Source organism: Carassius carassius, chromosome 20 (genome assembly GCF_963082965.1).
Source record: "Carassius carassius chromosome 20, fCarCar2.1, whole genome shotgun sequence".
NCBI classification, from domain to species: Eukaryota; Metazoa; Chordata; class Actinopteri; order Cypriniformes; family Cyprinidae; genus Carassius; species Carassius carassius.
The window spans coordinates 19,341,072-19,359,424 of NC_081774.1; the positions used below are offsets into that span (position 1 = coordinate 19,341,072).

Sequence of the window (18,353 nt, forward strand, 5' to 3'; positions counted from 1 at the left end):
CATGACACTGTATGTATGCTTTTGCTTGAAGCCAGTGAAGGTTCACTGATTCTTATAGAAGGATGTGGTGTCTGTTTGCATTTAATTACCCAGGCTTTACAAAATCTGTGCATTTCTATTTTCTGTTGTAGATGCTACATTTGAGGTGCAGGAAAAACTCACTGTGGTTATAAGCTTGGCCATTAAAAATAGACTCTTTTGAATTATAGATCATCCCACTCTTTTTGCAGGATGCTTCCAGCACTGAGGAGAGTAACGATGCTATGGGTGAAGCTCCAGGAGAAGGCCAGCAGCCTCCTGATGCCAGTGAGGTACCAGCACTTTATCCCTTAGTAACAGTATACCCACAGCCACTCATCCCAACGATGAACCACCAGTCCACTGATCATGTCTGTTCATCTCTCACAGGAAGCATATCCCGTGTTAGGAGAGGGAGACGAAGAATCTTTGTCTCAGTCTGTCCCGATGGATCAGGTGAGCGAGTCCCAACCCTCAGAATCTCAGATCAGCGGACAGGACTTATCCGAGGAGTATAAGCATGACATCATCGTCATCGAGACTGATAGCGGCACTGAGGAGGAGCAGGAGGAGCCTGGACAAGTCAGTCAGTTTCTCAGAGAAATGGAAACTGTGTAATTATTAGCACGTATTTACCTCCCTTCTTTCTGCAGTATGAAGAGGATGATGCAGATGATGATGATGATGAAGATGGTGATGGAGGGATGGCAGAAGAAGCAGAGGAGAGTAATGAAGGCAGTGGGAGTGCAGATGCCAATGAGGCCTACGAGGGGGACGAGGCAGAGGTGACACTACTTTTCTAACACTCCGGGGCATAAAGCTGCTTTTGTAATGAAAGCCAGTTGCTTACTAGGAAATAAGTTGTTCCATTGTCTGTGCAAACACATTTTTTTAAATTTATTTTTTTTATTGTAAGTTTCTGTGAGCTGATTATGATCCTTTGACCTTTTACCTTTTTCTGGTGGTCTTGATGTGATTGTTGTTGTGTTGGCAGGGCGATGGGGCAGCTGATCCAGACATTGACAATGAAGAGAGTCAAGAAGCATCGGATTCAATCCAGAAGCAAGCAGACTCTCAGAGCAGTGGTACAAAAACGCACACAATGCATTAATTTCTCTGTCATTCAAAAAGTCTGGGGTCACTATGACTTAAAAAAAGGTTTTGAAAGAAGTCTCTTATGCTCAGGAAAGGCTGCATTTATTGGTTCAAAATCAGTTTGAAAAAAGCATTTTTTTAAATATATATATACTACTACAGTCTTCATTGTCTCATGGAGAAAATCTCAAGAAATCATTTTAATATGCTGATTTGCTGCCCAAGAAACATTTCTTATCAGTGTTTGAAACAGCTTAATGTTATTATGGAAACTATACTGTTATACTGTGATTATCTGATGGATAAATGGTACATTCTAAAAAAAATGTAAAAACATTTTTTACATTTTTAAAAATGTAAAACATTGGCTTGAGGAAGTCTCCTTCTTTTTAGGCCAAATTTAGTCAGTATGTCCTCCTATAGCTTTAAAGCTGCAACCACCAAACTCAGGTCAGACTGTTCTGAAGTTAGTTCAGCTTTTCGAACTGATCTGGTTTATGTTTTCATTAACAAGACTATAAAAACCAACAAAAATCCTTTCGACTGCCATTTAGGGACTGAATTTAGCTAGTTTTTAACTTCTTTTTGCTAAATCAGCTGGTTGTTTTATCTCTCTTTCGGTTAAATCAGCTGGTTTTAAGCTGTTTTTTACTAAATCGAATGATTTTATCTGTTTTTAGAAGTTTTTTTTTTCATTCATGTAAAACATGTTAAATCACACTATCAACAGCTTAGCAACCGTTCCAAGTACCCTAGCAACTGCATAGCATCTGTCTGTCTGTCGAGCATTCTACCTTTGAAAACTATTAAACTAAAATATCTTTAATTAAAATAAAAAATAAAAAATCTAATTGACCCAAATATTTGAATGGTACTGTATACTTTAACACAGCTTCCCTGCTCAGTCCACCCAGACCTCATGGACAAAAGGTTATACTGTACAGTGAAGTCTAGACTATGAAAGTGTGCAATATGACACATTTAGGAATAAGTGCCAAATCTATGAATAATAAATCTGAATAAGTTTCCTGTGTGTTCACAGGTGAAGCTAGTGTCAGCACCCTGGAGTCCTTCCCTGCTGAGCCTGTGAGAGCGCAACATCCAGTCCCCAGCACCACCACCTCCTCCCTGGGCCTACGTCTTCCCCAATCCCCCCGGAGACCGCATCACACCCCACCGCCACGCCTCAACATCCACCCTGTCCCTGAACTTGGACCCCCCATCATGCAGGTATATAGACCATGTCCTGTATTCGAAAGCAGCTCAGAACAAGAGTTCTGATTTGTTTCTACTATTCTGGACAGAGGCAGTCGGGACAGAGCAGACGGACCTCGATGAGTCGTGTACCCCAGCTCACGCCTGGAATCGGAAGCATGGTGAGTCAACTTTTTTGTTTAACCAATATAAACATCCTACGTCTTTAGTGCTCCATAATTTCTAACAGAGTATTTTGGTTCATTCAGCAACACTTCTTTGATGATGATGACAGAATGGTTCCTAGCACTCCCACCCTCGTCGTGCCACACCGCACAGATGGCTTTGCCGAGGCCATTCAGTGAGTCACAGCAGCTTTTACTCTTTTATAGCACAAAGGGATACATCATTAAACACCTTGATTAATGATGCATCCCTCCATCTCAGTTCCCCCCAGGTGGCTGGAGTTCCTCGCTTCCGTTTCGGCCCTCCTGAGGATATGATGCCCCAGGCCAGCTCCTCTCATTCTGACTTGAGCCATCTGGCCACTCATGGAGGCGAGTACAAACACGACACAGTAATGCTGCTTTTACATAGTTTCCGAATGACCTTGATTACATGATGGCAACCTAGAGTTTGTGTTCTTGAGCCATTCATGTCCTTTGTACGCAAGCATTAGATTCTTCGGCAAAACTGAGCAATATTTTTACAGTATTCATTACTATATCATTTTTCATTCAGTAACACACTACTTTCAAAAGGTTTGTGGTTGGTACAGTTTTGGAATATTTTTGAGGAACGTCTCTTATACTCATCAAGGCTGCATTTATGTGATCAAAAAATATAGTAAAACCATAATATTGTGAAATAATAATTAAAATAGAAAATATTTTACTGATATCTTCAATTTATTAGATTTATCTTAATTATTTAAATTGCAATATATATTTTAGAAAGCAATTTATTCATTTGACGGCAAAGTTGAAAACTCAAGTCTTCAGTGTCACATGTTCTTCAGAAATATTCATTCTAATATGCTGATTTGGGTTTTGCGTCATAATATTTTTGTGGCAACTGTGATGCATTTTAAGGGTTTTTTACTGTCACTTTTCAAACCTTACTGAGTCTATTCTTTTAAATGGTAGTATACATTTTAAAATTCAATAACAAACATATGTTAATCAAATAAATTAAACGATATAAATTAATATGCATTTCTAATATAAAAATTCAAAACTATTTACATTTTAAACTTAAAATCAATCATTTAAAAAGTTGCATGTCTATCCATGTAATATACATTTTTTTTCTTAAAATACATATGGCTGTAATTAAATTATTAATAGTGTTTTTTTTAAATAAGTTAAGCGAGATAATTGTTAAAAAGATGGAAATGGGCGAAATTAGCGTGCAAAATTAAATATTCATTAGAATAGTCGTTAGATACAATTCATTAAAATCTTGCTCTTTGTCTGACCTCTAGTGTTACTGGAATTCTCATAATGCTAAATAAATCCATGTACATTTTGATGATGTCAGCAAAGTATTAAAATGCTTAATTTTGCATCTCAGATTGTCACTTGTAAAAAGTCAGCTTTCATAAAATTCTGAGTTTCCAACTTGACATTGCAATGTTCTTCTTTTATTAGTTGAAAATTAATTGAATAAATAGTAATGATTCGAATAAATATTATAATTACTGTGAACAAACGTAGCATAATTCCTGACATTCTTCCTGTCATTTTTCAGGGCTGGGCATGTATGAAAGTCCTCTCTTCCTGCCTGCTCATGATGAAGAGTCTGGAGGCAGGAGTGTCCCCACCACTCCTCTACAAGTGGCTGCTCCAGGTGATCAGCTGGAGGAAGTCACCTCGAGTTTGTTTGGCTGATATCTTTAAGTCAAACCTAACTGCTCTCCTCCTTTCATTTGTGTTGGCAGTGACTGTTTTCACGGAGAGCCACCCCTCTGATGTGTCCGAGACAGCCTCTCAGTCGGTTCCCATGGTCAGCACGTCCACCGGCAGTGTGCCCGCACCGGGAGAAGCTGTCCCAGGGGACGATGGAGATGATGTTTTTGTTGGGGAGGCTGAGAGTGAAGGGTGAGCACTCACAACAGTTTCATGCTTCACTTCAGAGCGGCTCCGTTTTGTCTGCGGGGTTGTAATGTTTGTGTTATGTGTGTGCAGGGCGAGTAGTGAAGCATGTCTAGAGGGCCAGTCGGAGCTGGAATCTGCACAGCCGACCGATGATGCCAGTCTGCCCTCCACCAGTCAAGAGCCCACGTCCAGCTCCGCAGGTACACACCATTTACACACTTGCCACTTTGATCAGCTTTTTCTTCTGGATCTGGTCATTAAAAAAATAGATAAAAAATTTAATTTGACCTAATTCCATCTAAATTAGAATGTTAAATGTTAGGGGTCCAAAATACATCAGTGTGATGCAACTATCATTAACAAAACAAACCTAATTAAAAGAAGTTCTTGAAGTAAAAACCTTGAGTAGTTTAGAATGTTTAGTTAGTATTTTTGAAGCAAAGAACCTGTGTGTGTGTGTGTGTGTCTCTATATATATATGTCACATGATCCTACACAAATCATTCTCAATGCTGATTTATAAACTATGTTGGAAACAATTTTGCTGTTTAAATATTTTTTTTTGTAACCTTTTCTCAGGATGCTTTGATTAAAAAAACAACAACAAAAAAAAACAACACAATATACACTATTTACATTGGAATGCTCAGTAAAGACTTACCCACCTTATTCTTGCAGTAAAAATGGGAAGTATATTAAAATAGGAAGTTAATATTTGAAATTGCAATAATATTTATTTTATTTTTTATCAAATCAACTATAGCCTTGATTTGCATTTTATATATATATATATATATATATATATATATATATATATATATATATATATACAACCCGAATTCCGGAAAAGTTGGGACGTTTTTTAAATTTTAATAAAATGAAAACTAAAGGAATTTCAAATCACATGAGCCAATAATTTATTCACAATAGAACATAGATAACGTAGCAAATGTTTAAACTGAGAAATTTTACACTTTTATCCACTTAATTAGCTCATTTAAAATTTAATGCCTGCTACAGGTCTCAAAAAAGTTGGCACGGGGGCAACAAATGGCTAAAAAAGCAAGCAGTTTTGAAAAGATTCAGCTGGGAGAACATCTAGTGATTAATTAAGTTAATTGATATCAGGTCTGTAACATGATTAGCTATAAAAGCTTTGTCTTAGAGAAGCAGAGTCTCTCAGAAGTAAAGATGGGCAGAGGCTCTCCAATCTGTGAAAGACTGCGTAAAAAAATTGTGGAAAACTTTAAAAACAATGTTCCTCAACGTCAAATTGCAAAGGCTTTGCAAATCTCATCATCTACAGTGCATAACATCATCAAAAGATTCAGAGAAACTGGAGAAATCTCTGTGCGTAAGGGACAAGGCCGGAGACCTTTATTGGATGCCCGTGGTCTTCGGGCTCTCAGACGACACTGCATCACTCATCGGCATGATTGTGTCAATGACATTACTAAATGGGCCCAGGAATACTTTCAGAAACCACTGTCGGTAAACACAATCCGCCGTGCCATCAGCAGATGCCAACTAAAGCTCTATCATGCAAAAAGGAAGCCATATGTGAACATGGTCCAGAAGCGCCGTCGTGTCCTGTGGGCCAAGGCTCATTTAAAATGGACTATTTCAAAGTGGAATAGTGTTTTATGGTCAGACGAGTCCAAATTTGACATTCTTGTTGGAAATCACGGACGCCGTGTCCTCTGGGCTAAAGAGGAGGGAGACCTTCCAGCATGTTATCAGCGTTCAGTTCAAAAGCCAGCATCTCTGATGGTATGGGGGTGCATAAGTGCATACGGTATGGGCAGCTTGCATGTTTTGGAAGGCTCTGTGAATGCTGAAAGGTATATAAAGGTTTTAGAGCAACATATGCTTCCCTCCAAACAACGTCTATTTCAGGGAAGGCCTTGTTTATTTCAGCAGGACAATGCAAAACCACATATTGCAGCTACAACAACAGCATGGCTTCGTCGTAGAAGAGTCCGGGTGCTAACCTGGCCTGCCTGCAGTCCAGATCTTTCACCTATAGAGAACATTTGGCGCATCATTAAACGAAAAATACGTCAAAGACGACCACGAACTCTTCAGCAGCTGGAAATCTATATAAGGCAAGAATGGGACCAAATTCCAACAGCAAAACTCCAGCAACTCATAGCCTCAATGCCCAGACGTCTTCAAACTGTTTTGAAAAGAAAAGGAGATGCTACACAATGGTAAACATGCCCCGTCCCAACTATTTTGAGACCTGTAGCAGAAATCAAAATTGAAATGAGCTCATTTTGTGCATAAAATTGTAAACTTTCTCAGTTTAAACATTTGCTATGTTATCTATGTTCTATTGTGAATAAAATATTGGCTCATGTGATTTGAAAGTCTTTTAGTTTTCATTTTATTAAAATTTAAAAAACGTCCCAACTTTTCCGGAATTCGGGTTGTATGTATATATACATACATACACACAGTACAGACCAAAAGTTTGGACACACCTTCTCATTCAAAGAGTTTTCTTTATTTTCATGACTATGAAAATTGTAGATTCACACTGAAAACATCAAAACTATGAATTACCACATGTGGAATTATATATGGAATTATAAACATAACAAAAAAGTGTGAAACAACTGAAAATATGTCATATTCTAGGTTCTTCAAAGTAGCCACCTTTTGCTTTGATTACTGCTTTGCACACTCTTGGCTTTCTCTTGATGAGCTTCAAGAGGTAGTCACCTGAAATGGTCTTCCAACAGTCTTGAAGGAGTTCCCCGAGAGATGCTTAGCACTTGTTGGCCCTTTTGCCTTCTGTCTGCGGTCCAGCTCACCTCTAAACCATCTCGATTGGGTTCAGGTCTGGTGACTGTGGAGGCCAGGTCATCTGGTGCAGCACCCCATCACTCTCCTTCTTGGTCAAATAGCCCTTGATGCCTTCAGTGTGACTCTACAATTTTCATAGTCATGAAAATAAAGAAAACTCTTTGAATGAGAAGGTGTGTCCAAACTTTTGGTCTGTACTGTGTATATATATATATATATATATATATATATAAAATATGCAAATCAAGGCTATATTGATTTGAACTTCCTATTTTAACATTTTCAAATATAATTTATTTCTGTATTTTATTGGTTAAGACACCAATTTGCAATATCAAGCAGAAAAACGAGCAGTTTTTTTACAGCTAGAAAAAGCACAACACAATAGAAATTTACAAATCAATGGTTTTCATGCCCATTTTTACTGCAAGAATAAGGTGGGTAAGTCTTACTATCACTTTTTATCCATTTAACACATCCTTGCTGAATAAAAGTATTAATTTCCTTAAAACAAATAAATCACTGACCCCAAACTTGTAAATCATGTATATAGTGTTGTTTTATTTTATTTTATTTTTTTTTTTAATCAAAGCATCCTGAGAAAAGGTTCCAAAATGATTTCTGTAGGATCGTGTGACACTGAAGACTGGAGTAATAAAGCTGAAAATTATTTTTTTAAGAATATTAAAACAGAAAACTGTTATTTTAATTTGCAATAATATTTTGCAAAAGTTAGTTTTTTTAATCTTTATTTTTTAAATGCAGCCTTGATGTGCATGAGAAAACATAAAAAATCTTACTGAAACTTCCAAAAACTTTTGAACCGCACTGTATATGTAGTTTTAGATACTACTTTTAGATAAACAAATTTAAACTTAAATTATGCTATTTAATTTAACATTTTTGTGGTGTTGTGTAAATGATAAATGGTGTAAATGATTTTTACATTTACAATACAAAGTGTACATTTTCCAAGAACTTGACACTTGTTCTTGTTCACTTTTATTTGTCACTGACCCGTAAGTATTTGACCCTGTTTATCACCCCATTTCTCTTCCTCTTTTTAGATACGAGCACCAGCACCAGCACTGGTCAGGCCAAGCCTTCAAGCCGGCTCCTTCCTCAGCAGCAGCCGCCCCGCAGGAACCAGATCATCAGGAGAGGTCAGGACCCCATTCCTCACTCCAATCCTCTTCCACATCAGTCACACATATTCTCACAAAAAGTAACAACACAGACTGGATTTGAAAACTTTTCTGTTTTTAATGAAGCAAAGATTACTTGAAATGCATACAGAAGCTTTTCATTTGTCAGTTTGTGCTTGTTTGGATATTTGGTATCTGTTCTGTAGAAACAGATCAGGAATTTGGATGTCTACAAAGATCTTCAATGAAACTGGATTTGGCTTGACTGGGTCTGTATCTCGCTCTTGTCCTGAAGGTGGTGTTTTTCCTCGTGGAGGTCGGGGTCGAGGACTAAACAGAGGAACTCCCATCTAAACTTTACAGTGTCTGCCCAGCAGGAACACTGATCACGACTCACGAAGTACCCAGAATCAACCTACTGCTGATTTACTTTGTTTAATATTTTGTTTCAATGTGCTTTAAAACATGGGATAGATTTTTTTATATTTTGTGAGTAATCATACTGACGCTATGTTCAATGGTTTTGCTAATAAATGGAGAATCGTTCTCGCCATGCAGCTGCTGGTGGTGTTTGTTTCATGCTGCTCTTTCAGGCACAGTTGAGCCACTTGCTGATGTCATTCTGCTGGGAGGAATGGCTGACAGGGGCCGTCAGAGCGGGCAGATCACCGCTAACCTTGACGTTTAGGACTTTAGCTGTTAACCACAGAGATTGTGTTATTAAATGTACTATTACACAGGTAATATGTGTAGTGTTGCAAGATAAAATGTTGTCACTTACGCCAAGAGAAAACAAAGTAATCGAAACCATCTGACTTCCTTGGGTTGGGCATGGACAAGGCTGATGTCACAGGGGTGGGGAAGCCCTTCATTTTGAGCTTGATGTTGATCTCCCCAGACAACTGGATCCCTGTCAAATTAGAATAACAAAATACATCACTTTTGTATCTTATTTTGTCTGTTGCAGCTTTAAGATGAACTAAAATGAATATAAAAAATGTTCCATTTGAAATAAAGCTGAAAAATATATAAATATTAATGAAATCTGAAAATATGAGAGCATACTGAAAATAAAAGCAAGTTTGAATATAAATAAATGCTATTTTCATATATGAGACCATGGACCACAAAACCAGTCATAAGGGTCAATATTTTTATTTTATTTTTTTATTTAAATTTAGATTTATACATCATCTGAATAAATAAGCTTTCAATTGATGTATGGTTTATGAGGACAGGACAATATTTGGCTGAGATACAACCATTTGAAAATCTGGAATCTGACATTTTGATATATTTACGGTAGGAAATGTACAAAAAATCTTCATGGAACATGATCTTTTGGCATAAAAGAAAAATCGATAATTTTGACCCAAACAATGTATCACTGGCTATTTCTACAAATATACCTGTGCCTCTTATGACATTGAAATAACACTAAAATGATATAATTGCTATAATTTTAAATGCTCCTTTCAATGCATCGCTGGAGTTTTCTTGGAGTACCTCAATTTAGCATAAAAACAATTCAGATTACCTGCTTGTTTGCCATTTTTTGGAACTTTGTCTGAATTTTTGGATCTCTTTCCACTGCAAGTTGGTGCACTTCCAGAAGGAAAGGTTAACTTCTGCACTGTGCCTCCTGATTCGAAAACACAAATGATGATGAACTTTCTCATTTTGGTCATTTCTAATTATTCAAACCAAACCGAGGGCTCCAGTCAGCACCTTTCTTGAAGAAGTACACAGACTCCGGTCTCTTTCTGGCAGCTGGGATTGGCAGAACAGCAGTGATCTCACCGGTGAGCCCACCAAAGTCCTGGGACACAGATCTGGGATATCCAGATTCCACAACACCATTCTCCAAACTCCAGTAGTTGTCACCCTTAGTGAGAGAAAACGGACAGTTCAGTGAATTTTCAAGGGTTGCAAACTGTTTTCCATGTTGCAAGACCGTTTTCCATGTTCTTCAGTACCTTGATGATGTAGGTCTTGCCCTGGCAGTTGCAGCGTGTGAAGGCTGTGTCGATGGGAGATGGGATGCCCAGTTCTTCAGTGATTCTACGAGCAGGACTGGCTCTTCTGGTCTTGGGGTTCAGCATCCAAAAAAAGTGACCTGAGATGGATAGCACTTTTCTTAATTTGTGATATTGGAAAAAAATTGCACTGTATGCAACAGTACATCTATAAAGAAGATGTACCTCTGAAAACTATGATGGAGTTGTTGGAGAGAGTTGCCATTCCATTAATGGCAAGGCCACTGCAGAGATCAGGGTTTGAGTTGGCATCTTAAAAAAGAAAACCCCCAGAAATAAATAGTTCAAATATATTCAGATGTAATTTACACTTCTGGTCAAAGGTTAAAAGAATAATCAAGATAATGTTTTTGAAAGAAGTCTCTTGAGATCAGCCTTGCATTGATTTAATTAAAATACATAAAAAAAGAGAAAAAGAACGGTTTGCTATTTAAATGCAATTTAACAAGTAAATTATTCCTGTGATGGCACGTATGCATTTTCAGCAGCCATTACCACAGTCTTTAGTGTCACATGATCCTCCAGAAATCATTAATATGCTGATTTAGAGATCAAGAATAATCTCTTTATTATTATCAATGTTGCAAAGATCTTTTTGCTGTTTAGAATATTTTCTAGGAAGCCTTTTTTGTTGTGATACACTACTATCCAAAATTGTTGGGTAAATGCAATTAAAAAAATAATAAGTTGGTATATTGTTAAACTGATCAAAAGTGACAGTAAAAGTTTTATAATGTTAAATAAAAAAAATATTATTTCAAATATATGCTGTTTTTTGATCCATCTATTCATAAAAGTATCCTGAAAAAAGTTTCGCGGTTTTCACCAAATTATTAAGCAGTAAAAACATATTTATTGATATTAAAATCACTGATGATAATAATACGAACCATTATTAATAATTGAGCCAATAATACAATATAATTGTGCACCACCTTGTGTAGATCTTTCTTTGCCATCACTGGAATAAATTGCATTTTAACATTTATAATTAAAAGGGTAGATTTACAGTATATTGTTATATGTCACAATATTGCTGTTTTACAGTAATTTAACCCAATAAATGCATGCTGAGCGAAATATATTTATTTAGAAAACAATAAAAAAAAACCTTTGACCAGTAGTTTATTTATTTTAATGAATCGACTGAACAATAGATGTATATAACATGAAAGACTGACAGTATATTTTATATGGTTAGATACATTTCAAACACTTTCCATATACACAGGCGGTCATTTCAGGGATGTGAACTATTCAAGGTGTTTCTTGAAGTTCCATACCTGGTGCTGCAGGGCTGCTGGCTACCACGGCCTGGACGATGTCTGCTAGAGAGCTGGGTCTGTGTGCAGCTGACGGCCCCTCACCTTGTGCACTGACGGAGAGGGAGACCTGCACCGGGATGGTTAGGGGATTGTCAGAGAAAGGTCCCGCTGCAGGAGCAGGGCCGGATCCTGGCAGAGGGAACCCAGAAGGGTTGGAAGCGATGCCTGCGAGGGCATGTATGTACTTTGGTTAATATTTTGATCAGCTCACATGATTTTAATTTGGTTGTCTCTTTCCTATTAAAAGTCAAATTAATTTGACTTTTAATAGGTTTATTCTTTTTAAGCTGTTACCGGGTATGTCAGAGGGTGTCAGAGGAGCGAAGATGTCCTGGGGCAGAGGGCCACCAGCAGGAAGTAATGCAGCATCAGATGAAGCCATGAAGTTATTCAGTCTTCCACCTGAAAAAATGGATACATACGCTATTATTCAAAGGTTTGCAATCTGTAAGAATTGTATTTGTTTATTTTTCAAATTAAATGATAACTTTTATTCAGCAAGGACTCATTAAATAGTTCAAAAGTGACAGTAAAGACACTTATGATGCTGACACATTTTTCTACTTCAGATCAATGCTGTTCAGTTCATCTAACAATCTTGAAAAATTGTACAGTTTCTATGAAAATATTAAAAAGCACAACTGTTTTCAGTATTGATATTAATAAGAAATGTTTAATAAGCACTAAATCAGCATATTAGAATAATTATAAGTCAGTGTCACGTGACACTGAAGACTAATGGTATTAAAATAATGCTTTGCCTTTAAAATTGAAATAGAAAGCAGTCGTTTTAAATAGCAGTACTATTTCACAATATTACTGTTTTACTGAACATTTTATTAAATAAATGCGGCCTTGATAAGCTTAAGAGACTTTGTATATAATAATAAATGTAAGTCTGAACTTACCATTTCTCATGAGGTCTGGGTTTTGCTGCGCTGCGAGACATGCTGCCATACACTCCTCAGTATAATCTAAAACACAGCAAATAAACATTCACTTTGTCATTCTCCAATCTGACAATTCAAAGTGCTTTACATAAAAGAAAGTAAAATAATTGTGAAGAACAAAAATAAAACAAGCAATTTTAAAACTTTGGAAATGATATAAAAATTGACTTATTTAAAATGAATTTAAAACAGTTAGAAATAGAAAATTATTTTACATAAAATACAGTGAATATGTAAAATACAGTGCAATATAAACCACTGCTGTTCACTATTGATTCATATACCTATGTTTTTATAATAATTATTATTCTTCTTCTCCTACCTTTGTGCCATTGAAGGGATCTCAATATCCAATTTGTTGTTTAGTTAACATTTATGTCTAACATGTTGCAGCTTGAGTGAATGACAGAATCTTTACATCTACAGAATCTACAGGCAGTCAGCACTAAAGCGGTTCCTCAAACTGCTAAAGGGGTCGCACTCACAATCTTACAAAAAAAAGAGAATTAAATAGACATTAAAATGATACCTGTAAGTTTGTTTAGTTTTGAGCCTCTTGAAGCTTGCAACTGGGACAAAGCATCTGATGAAGACAATAATAAAGCCAAAAGAAGAAATAAACTAAGTAAACAACTCAGTGAAGAACATATATTATTACTATCATTAGTAATTCCAGTGAACAGTTGCCAGTGGTCTTCACTATAGCCTATAGGCTACTACTTAAGTCATTTTAGGTAGTGGTTTTAAACTGTGGGTCCCTGAGTCTGTAGTTCATGAGTGGTCTCGTGTCATCATACCGCAGTGCGCGCTGTAGTCTGGGCAGCAGGAGTCGTGGAGCGCGCAGTCTGTATCACACTCACACTGTCTCCCGCGCCGGAACGCCTCACCACAGCGACCCCTGCAGGAGTCACCTGCCAATTACACACAGCGGCTAATCAAATCCACTGCTTCCTGTTTCATACATGCACTTCAAAGGTCTCTACATTAGCAACATGATAAAACCTGTACGCAATCAAACAAACAAACAAAAAAAAAAAATAAAAAAAAAAAAACATGTCAAATATGATACGGCAGGCTTTGGAGGAAAATTTATTTGTACATCTCTCAGTCATCGTGTTGCATTGCGTTACGTTTTGCCCTTACAATTAAAACCAGATTTTATCTAACTAAAATAATAAAATAAAACTTCAGCTATTATCTTACTTTAAAGAGTTTAAGCGATTTCTTCCAATTTGGACCTCTAAATAAAATGTAGGCGTTTTTTCCCATCCTTTAATGTAAAAAAATTATAATAATATGAGAAGGTTTAAAAATGAAGAAACTCATTATAGAAATTACATATAAAATGATGTGCAAACAAATAAACTATTAGTCACTATTTGCAGTAATACATTTACAATACATGTAAAAGTTTGGACACACTCATGAAAATGTTTGATATTAAGGATTTTGATATATATACAATTAAATAATTATATTTATAAAAATACATGCAATTTTTACAGTAATAAAAATAAAAAAGTAAAAAAAAAATCTATAAAAATAAAATGGAAAGTAGAAAGTATCCAACATTCTAAAATAAAATATTTATTTTTTGGTCACTACACAAATTCATAGTTTTAATTATTTAGCTTTGATTCCAATTACAGAAATATTTCTAAAATTACTTTTTTTTTGATTACTACAAAAATTCATAGTTTTTATTATTTTACTATTATTCAAATTTCTCAAATATAGGCCTATATATATTTTTGGTCACTACATAATTTCATTAATAATAATAAGAATCATTTCATCATTCATTAATGATAAGGGTCTTACCAACAGTGCAGACATCGTCAAAATCCTTGCAGCACTCGCCGTGGACAAAACAACTGTAGTCACAGCTACAGACCTGTCCGCGGGTGAACGGCTCGCCACATCTGCCCACACAGCTGCCTGCACACAACACCACACGCTGAACCCCACCAGAAACCCCACCAGAACCGAGATGGACAGACCCAGAAATGATCTGACTCACCTTGAGCAGTGCACAGCGGCAAAAGAACACAGGCCAGCGCCAGCAGAAATGAAACCAGAGCAGATCCAGTCATGATAACCCTCAACAGAGCAGCCCAAACTGATAAAAACACCTGTATGTCTAAAAAAAAAAGACACAATATGATCACAAAACACTGCAGTTAGTTTGTCATCGTCAAAGTCTTGAGAGGGACTTACCAAAGAGTAACCAAAGTGTCTTTTCTCAGCTCACCTTGTTCTGTCTTTAGGCGCTTCGTCTCTTTTATACTGTATGGCAGCTGGATTTCTCCTGTTGGCTAGCAACTTTAATTAACCACCACAGCCCAATTAAAGCATGATGATGTAAAGACTAACCTCCTACACACACACACACACACTAGACAACAACAGCAATGTGTCCACAGTGCTGACAGAAGTGTCAGTGACCTCTTTTAAAATGTCCTTGGATTTCAATTTTCCACGAATGGGATGAATGGTTAATTAGATTTTTTTTAGTTTTTATTACAGCTATTAAAATTTCAGTGTCCAGTGGTTCTGATACTGGTTTTCAGTGCATAAATGTTCATAATGCGGTCAAAATGAAGCTTTTTAATCAAATTCAGAGAAACCCAAACATGTCACTGCAGAGGTCCTGCACTTTTTCCAGACTTTATGTAGTTGACACAGATGGTGTTTGACCTTTCTAATGTGGTAGTGAAATGAAGCTATGTTCTATTGACAAAAGGCCTCTCAGGTTTCTCTCGATTGGGTCCAAGAGTTGGTTTCATGTAGGAGGTCATGGTCGTTTGTGTGTTTGGTGATTGTTTGGGTGGTTGGTAAGGTAGGTATGTGTCTCGTATAGCTGCCAAAACTGATTCATAAACTGAACCGAGAAGATCGTTGGCGTAATACCTCCTAATACCCCAAATCAATCCAAATCCAACAATGCAGTCATTAAAAAAACTATATGTGCTATGTAATAAATGTTTCTGCTTTTCTCTCAGCTCCTGTCACAGTAAAATGACCATGCACTGTGAAGAAACTTAAGTGAGACAGAAAACATCCTCTTTATGGGAAGTAGTTTTTGTTCTGAAGTAATGTCTTTCAGATGTTAAACAGTGCACCACACCTCCAAACACACTGCAGCGATTATTTCAATCTTCTGGTTTGGTCATGTGCTTCAAAAAGTCAACATTGCCTCAGGGACACCCAACATTCAGACACATTAGTCCACGTCTCCCCAACAGCAAAGGCAAAAGATTTTCTGTTCAGACAATGTTGTTGTTAATGTTAATAGTCTGAACAGAGTTGGAGAAAATGAACAGAGCAGAACCTTAGAGACAGATCAAGTTCTCACTGTGTTTTCATTTATTGTTTAGAAAAAGAGAATTTAAGGACAGTTTGGGCCACTTCAATCAGTGTCTCGCATCACAATATCTCTGTTGTTCTAGCGCTGTAAGAGCTCAGATGTTACTGACATCAGCCACTTTGAGCTTTCCATCATTTTATTGATTGCTCGGCCATCCAAATCAATCTAATCTGCTGATTCGGTGCTCAATGAACCTTTTCTGTTATTATCAATGTTGAAAACAGTTGTGCTGAGCAGTAGTTGTGTAAACCTTGATACAATTTCTTTCAGGACCCTTGATGAATCGATAGTTCAAAAGAACAGTATTTAACTGAAATAGAAATAGTTTACAACAGTGTTAAAGTCACTTTTGATCAATTTAAATAAACCATTGATGGATAAGATACAATCTAAAATAAAATTAAACTTAATGTTTTGGCTATATATATATATATGTATACTCAGAAAAAACAGTAACAGCTTGTCACTTTAGTACCCAAGGTGTTCATATTAGTACCTAAATAGTACCTAACAGTACTTTTTGAAAAGGTAAACCTGCCTCAGTGACAGCTTGTACCTTTTTTTTTTTCTGAGATTGTATGTATAAAATACCCTTATATATATATATATATATATATATATAGAGAGAGAGAGAGAGAGAGAGAGAGAGAGAGAGAGAGCTAACATATAGATATGTAAGCCTCTTGTTCAAGTATAATCTTCCTGTTCAGTAAAAATCCAGATAATGAGCTTGACTTGACTATCCAGCGATGATAAACAGATGTTTAGCAAATACATCTATCTATCTGTCCCAACATATAGTTCCACTTTATTAGTGCCACCCATGTACAGAGATAGATTGTGAATTAAATATATATAAATGTCCAGGAATTTCAGATTTGGTCAAATCTGTGATAACCTGACACCTGAATTTCTTTTCTTTTCTTTTCTTTTCTTTTCTTTTCTTTTCTTTTCTTTTCTTTTCTTTTCTTTTCTTTTCTTTTCTGGTATGGGTCAATTTAAGTGATCAACGTCTTTGTTTGATATCTGTGTTTATGTTGTATTCACTGCCATTACTTTTGCCCTACAGATGATCATAAATATAATTAAAGAGCATGAAATGTCATGTGACTGAATCAGATCAGCTATATCACGGGGGAAACTTTAATAAGAAATGTTTGCCATTTTGTGAAGTTTGTGGTATGTCTATTTAATCAAGAAATCATTTATCCATGTATTGTTATGACACTGTTATCAAAACACATGGACACATAAAGTGCATTTTCAGGTCCATAAATACCATCAGTCTAGACACACAACAGAGACCGATGAAAGAAGCACATTTCATTCATGCCTGCTGAGAAACACATTAATGGTGTTCCTTTCCTGCCTGCTCCAGACATTTTACAAGTGCTTTTTAATTTCAGGGGAAAAAACAGTAGTTTCGCATCCAGTGAGTCACAAATGAATTGATTTAGAATCAGACAGAACCGAATAACACTATGACACCTCACTCACATATAGTTACTGCGTTCAGGCTCATTATCTAACTCAATAGATGTTTGTTTATATATATATATATATATATATATATATATATATATATATATATATATATATATATATATATATATATATATAACAATGTCACATTGAATAATTAGTATTCATATTTTAGTTTATTTAGTAAAATGTTTTGTAATTAAATATATTTATTTAATTAAATAAACTGAAATAATATCTGTTTTTATATCCTACTATAAAATTAAGAAAGATTCTAGAGTGCAGACCAATATTTTATATTTTATAGTTAAATATATAAATAACTGTCTTCTATATGTTAAGCATTTTTTAAATATAATTTATTCCTGTGATGCAAAGCTGAATTTCTGTCTCCAGTCACATGATCCTTCAGAAATCATTCTAGTATAATGATTTGATGCTTAAGAAACATTTCTGATTGTCATTGTAGAAAACAGTATTTTTGTGGAAACCATGATACATTTTCCCCCAGCATCCTTTATAAAGAGAAAGTTCAAAATGATAGTTTGAAAAAGAAATCTCTTGTAACAATACAAATGTTTACTGTCACTTTTTTAATGCACGGTTGCTGAATAGAAGTATGAATTCATTTATTTTAAAAAAACTTACCTTACTTTTGAATATACAAAATAACCCTTAAATTAAATATACTGAATCCATACAATTTTTCTTGTCATAATTTTCATTGTAATAATTTCATGTTTTTTATTGTTAAATATATACATTAAAAATATATATATATATATATATATATATATATATATATATATATATATATATATATATATATATATATAT

General features: G+C 35.7%; 2 protein-coding genes across 2 annotated transcripts in view; one reads left to right on the top strand and one right to left on the bottom strand.

Moving 5' to 3' along the window:
• Positions 1-8,913, top strand: part of LOC132096624 (nucleoprotein TPR-like) — a 23,698-nt gene extending 14,785 nt beyond the window's left edge. The window contains exons 39-51 of the mRNA XM_059502088.1: positions 231-311; positions 409-600; positions 672-803; positions 1,013-1,103; positions 2,156-2,343; positions 2,418-2,489; positions 2,577-2,668; positions 2,755-2,864; positions 4,057-4,155; positions 4,247-4,406; positions 4,494-4,603; positions 8,279-8,374; positions 8,652-8,913. Coding sequence (XP_059358071.1) covers positions 231-311; positions 409-600; positions 672-803; positions 1,013-1,103; positions 2,156-2,343; positions 2,418-2,489; positions 2,577-2,668; positions 2,755-2,864; positions 4,057-4,155; positions 4,247-4,406; positions 4,494-4,603; positions 8,279-8,374; positions 8,652-8,710 — 1,482 coding nt within the window. The 3' untranslated portion in view covers positions 8,711-8,913. The remainder of the gene's footprint in view (positions 1-230; positions 312-408; positions 601-671; positions 804-1,012; positions 1,104-2,155; positions 2,344-2,417; positions 2,490-2,576; positions 2,669-2,754; positions 2,865-4,056; positions 4,156-4,246; positions 4,407-4,493; positions 4,604-8,278; positions 8,375-8,651) is intronic.
• On the bottom strand, positions 8,913-15,173 carry prg4a (proteoglycan 4a). Its single transcript, XM_059502084.1, has 14 exons — positions 14,885-15,173; positions 14,688-14,807; positions 14,489-14,605; positions 13,465-13,578; positions 13,197-13,250; positions 12,626-12,691; positions 12,012-12,119; positions 11,676-11,882; positions 10,558-10,644; positions 10,333-10,472; positions 10,085-10,241; positions 9,894-9,998; positions 9,138-9,266; positions 8,913-9,052 (listed from the first exon to the last, which is right to left on the bottom strand). The coding sequence occupies exons 2-14, from the start codon at positions 14,758-14,760 to the stop codon at positions 8,946-8,948; spliced, it is 1,464 nt and encodes a 487-aa protein (XP_059358067.1). The 5' UTR covers positions 14,761-14,807; positions 14,885-15,173; the 3' UTR covers positions 8,913-8,945.
• Between the last annotated feature and the right edge of the window lie 3,180 nt (positions 15,174-18,353).

Excerpts from the sequence above, each read along its gene's own strand:
- prg4a (XM_059502084.1), bottom strand. The coding sequence starts at position 14,760 with ATGACTGGATCTGCTCTGGTTTCATTTCTGCTGGCGCTGGCCTGTGTT. Across the intron at positions 13,579-14,488 it reads TGACGATGTCTGCACTGTTG|GTGACTCCTGCAGGGGTCGC; the intron begins GTAAGACCCTTA and ends TGTAATTGGCAG. Across the intron at positions 9,999-10,084 it reads TGTGTACTTCTTCAAGAAAG|GAGGCACAGTGCAGAAGTTA; the intron begins GTGCTGACTGGA and ends TTTTCGAATCAG.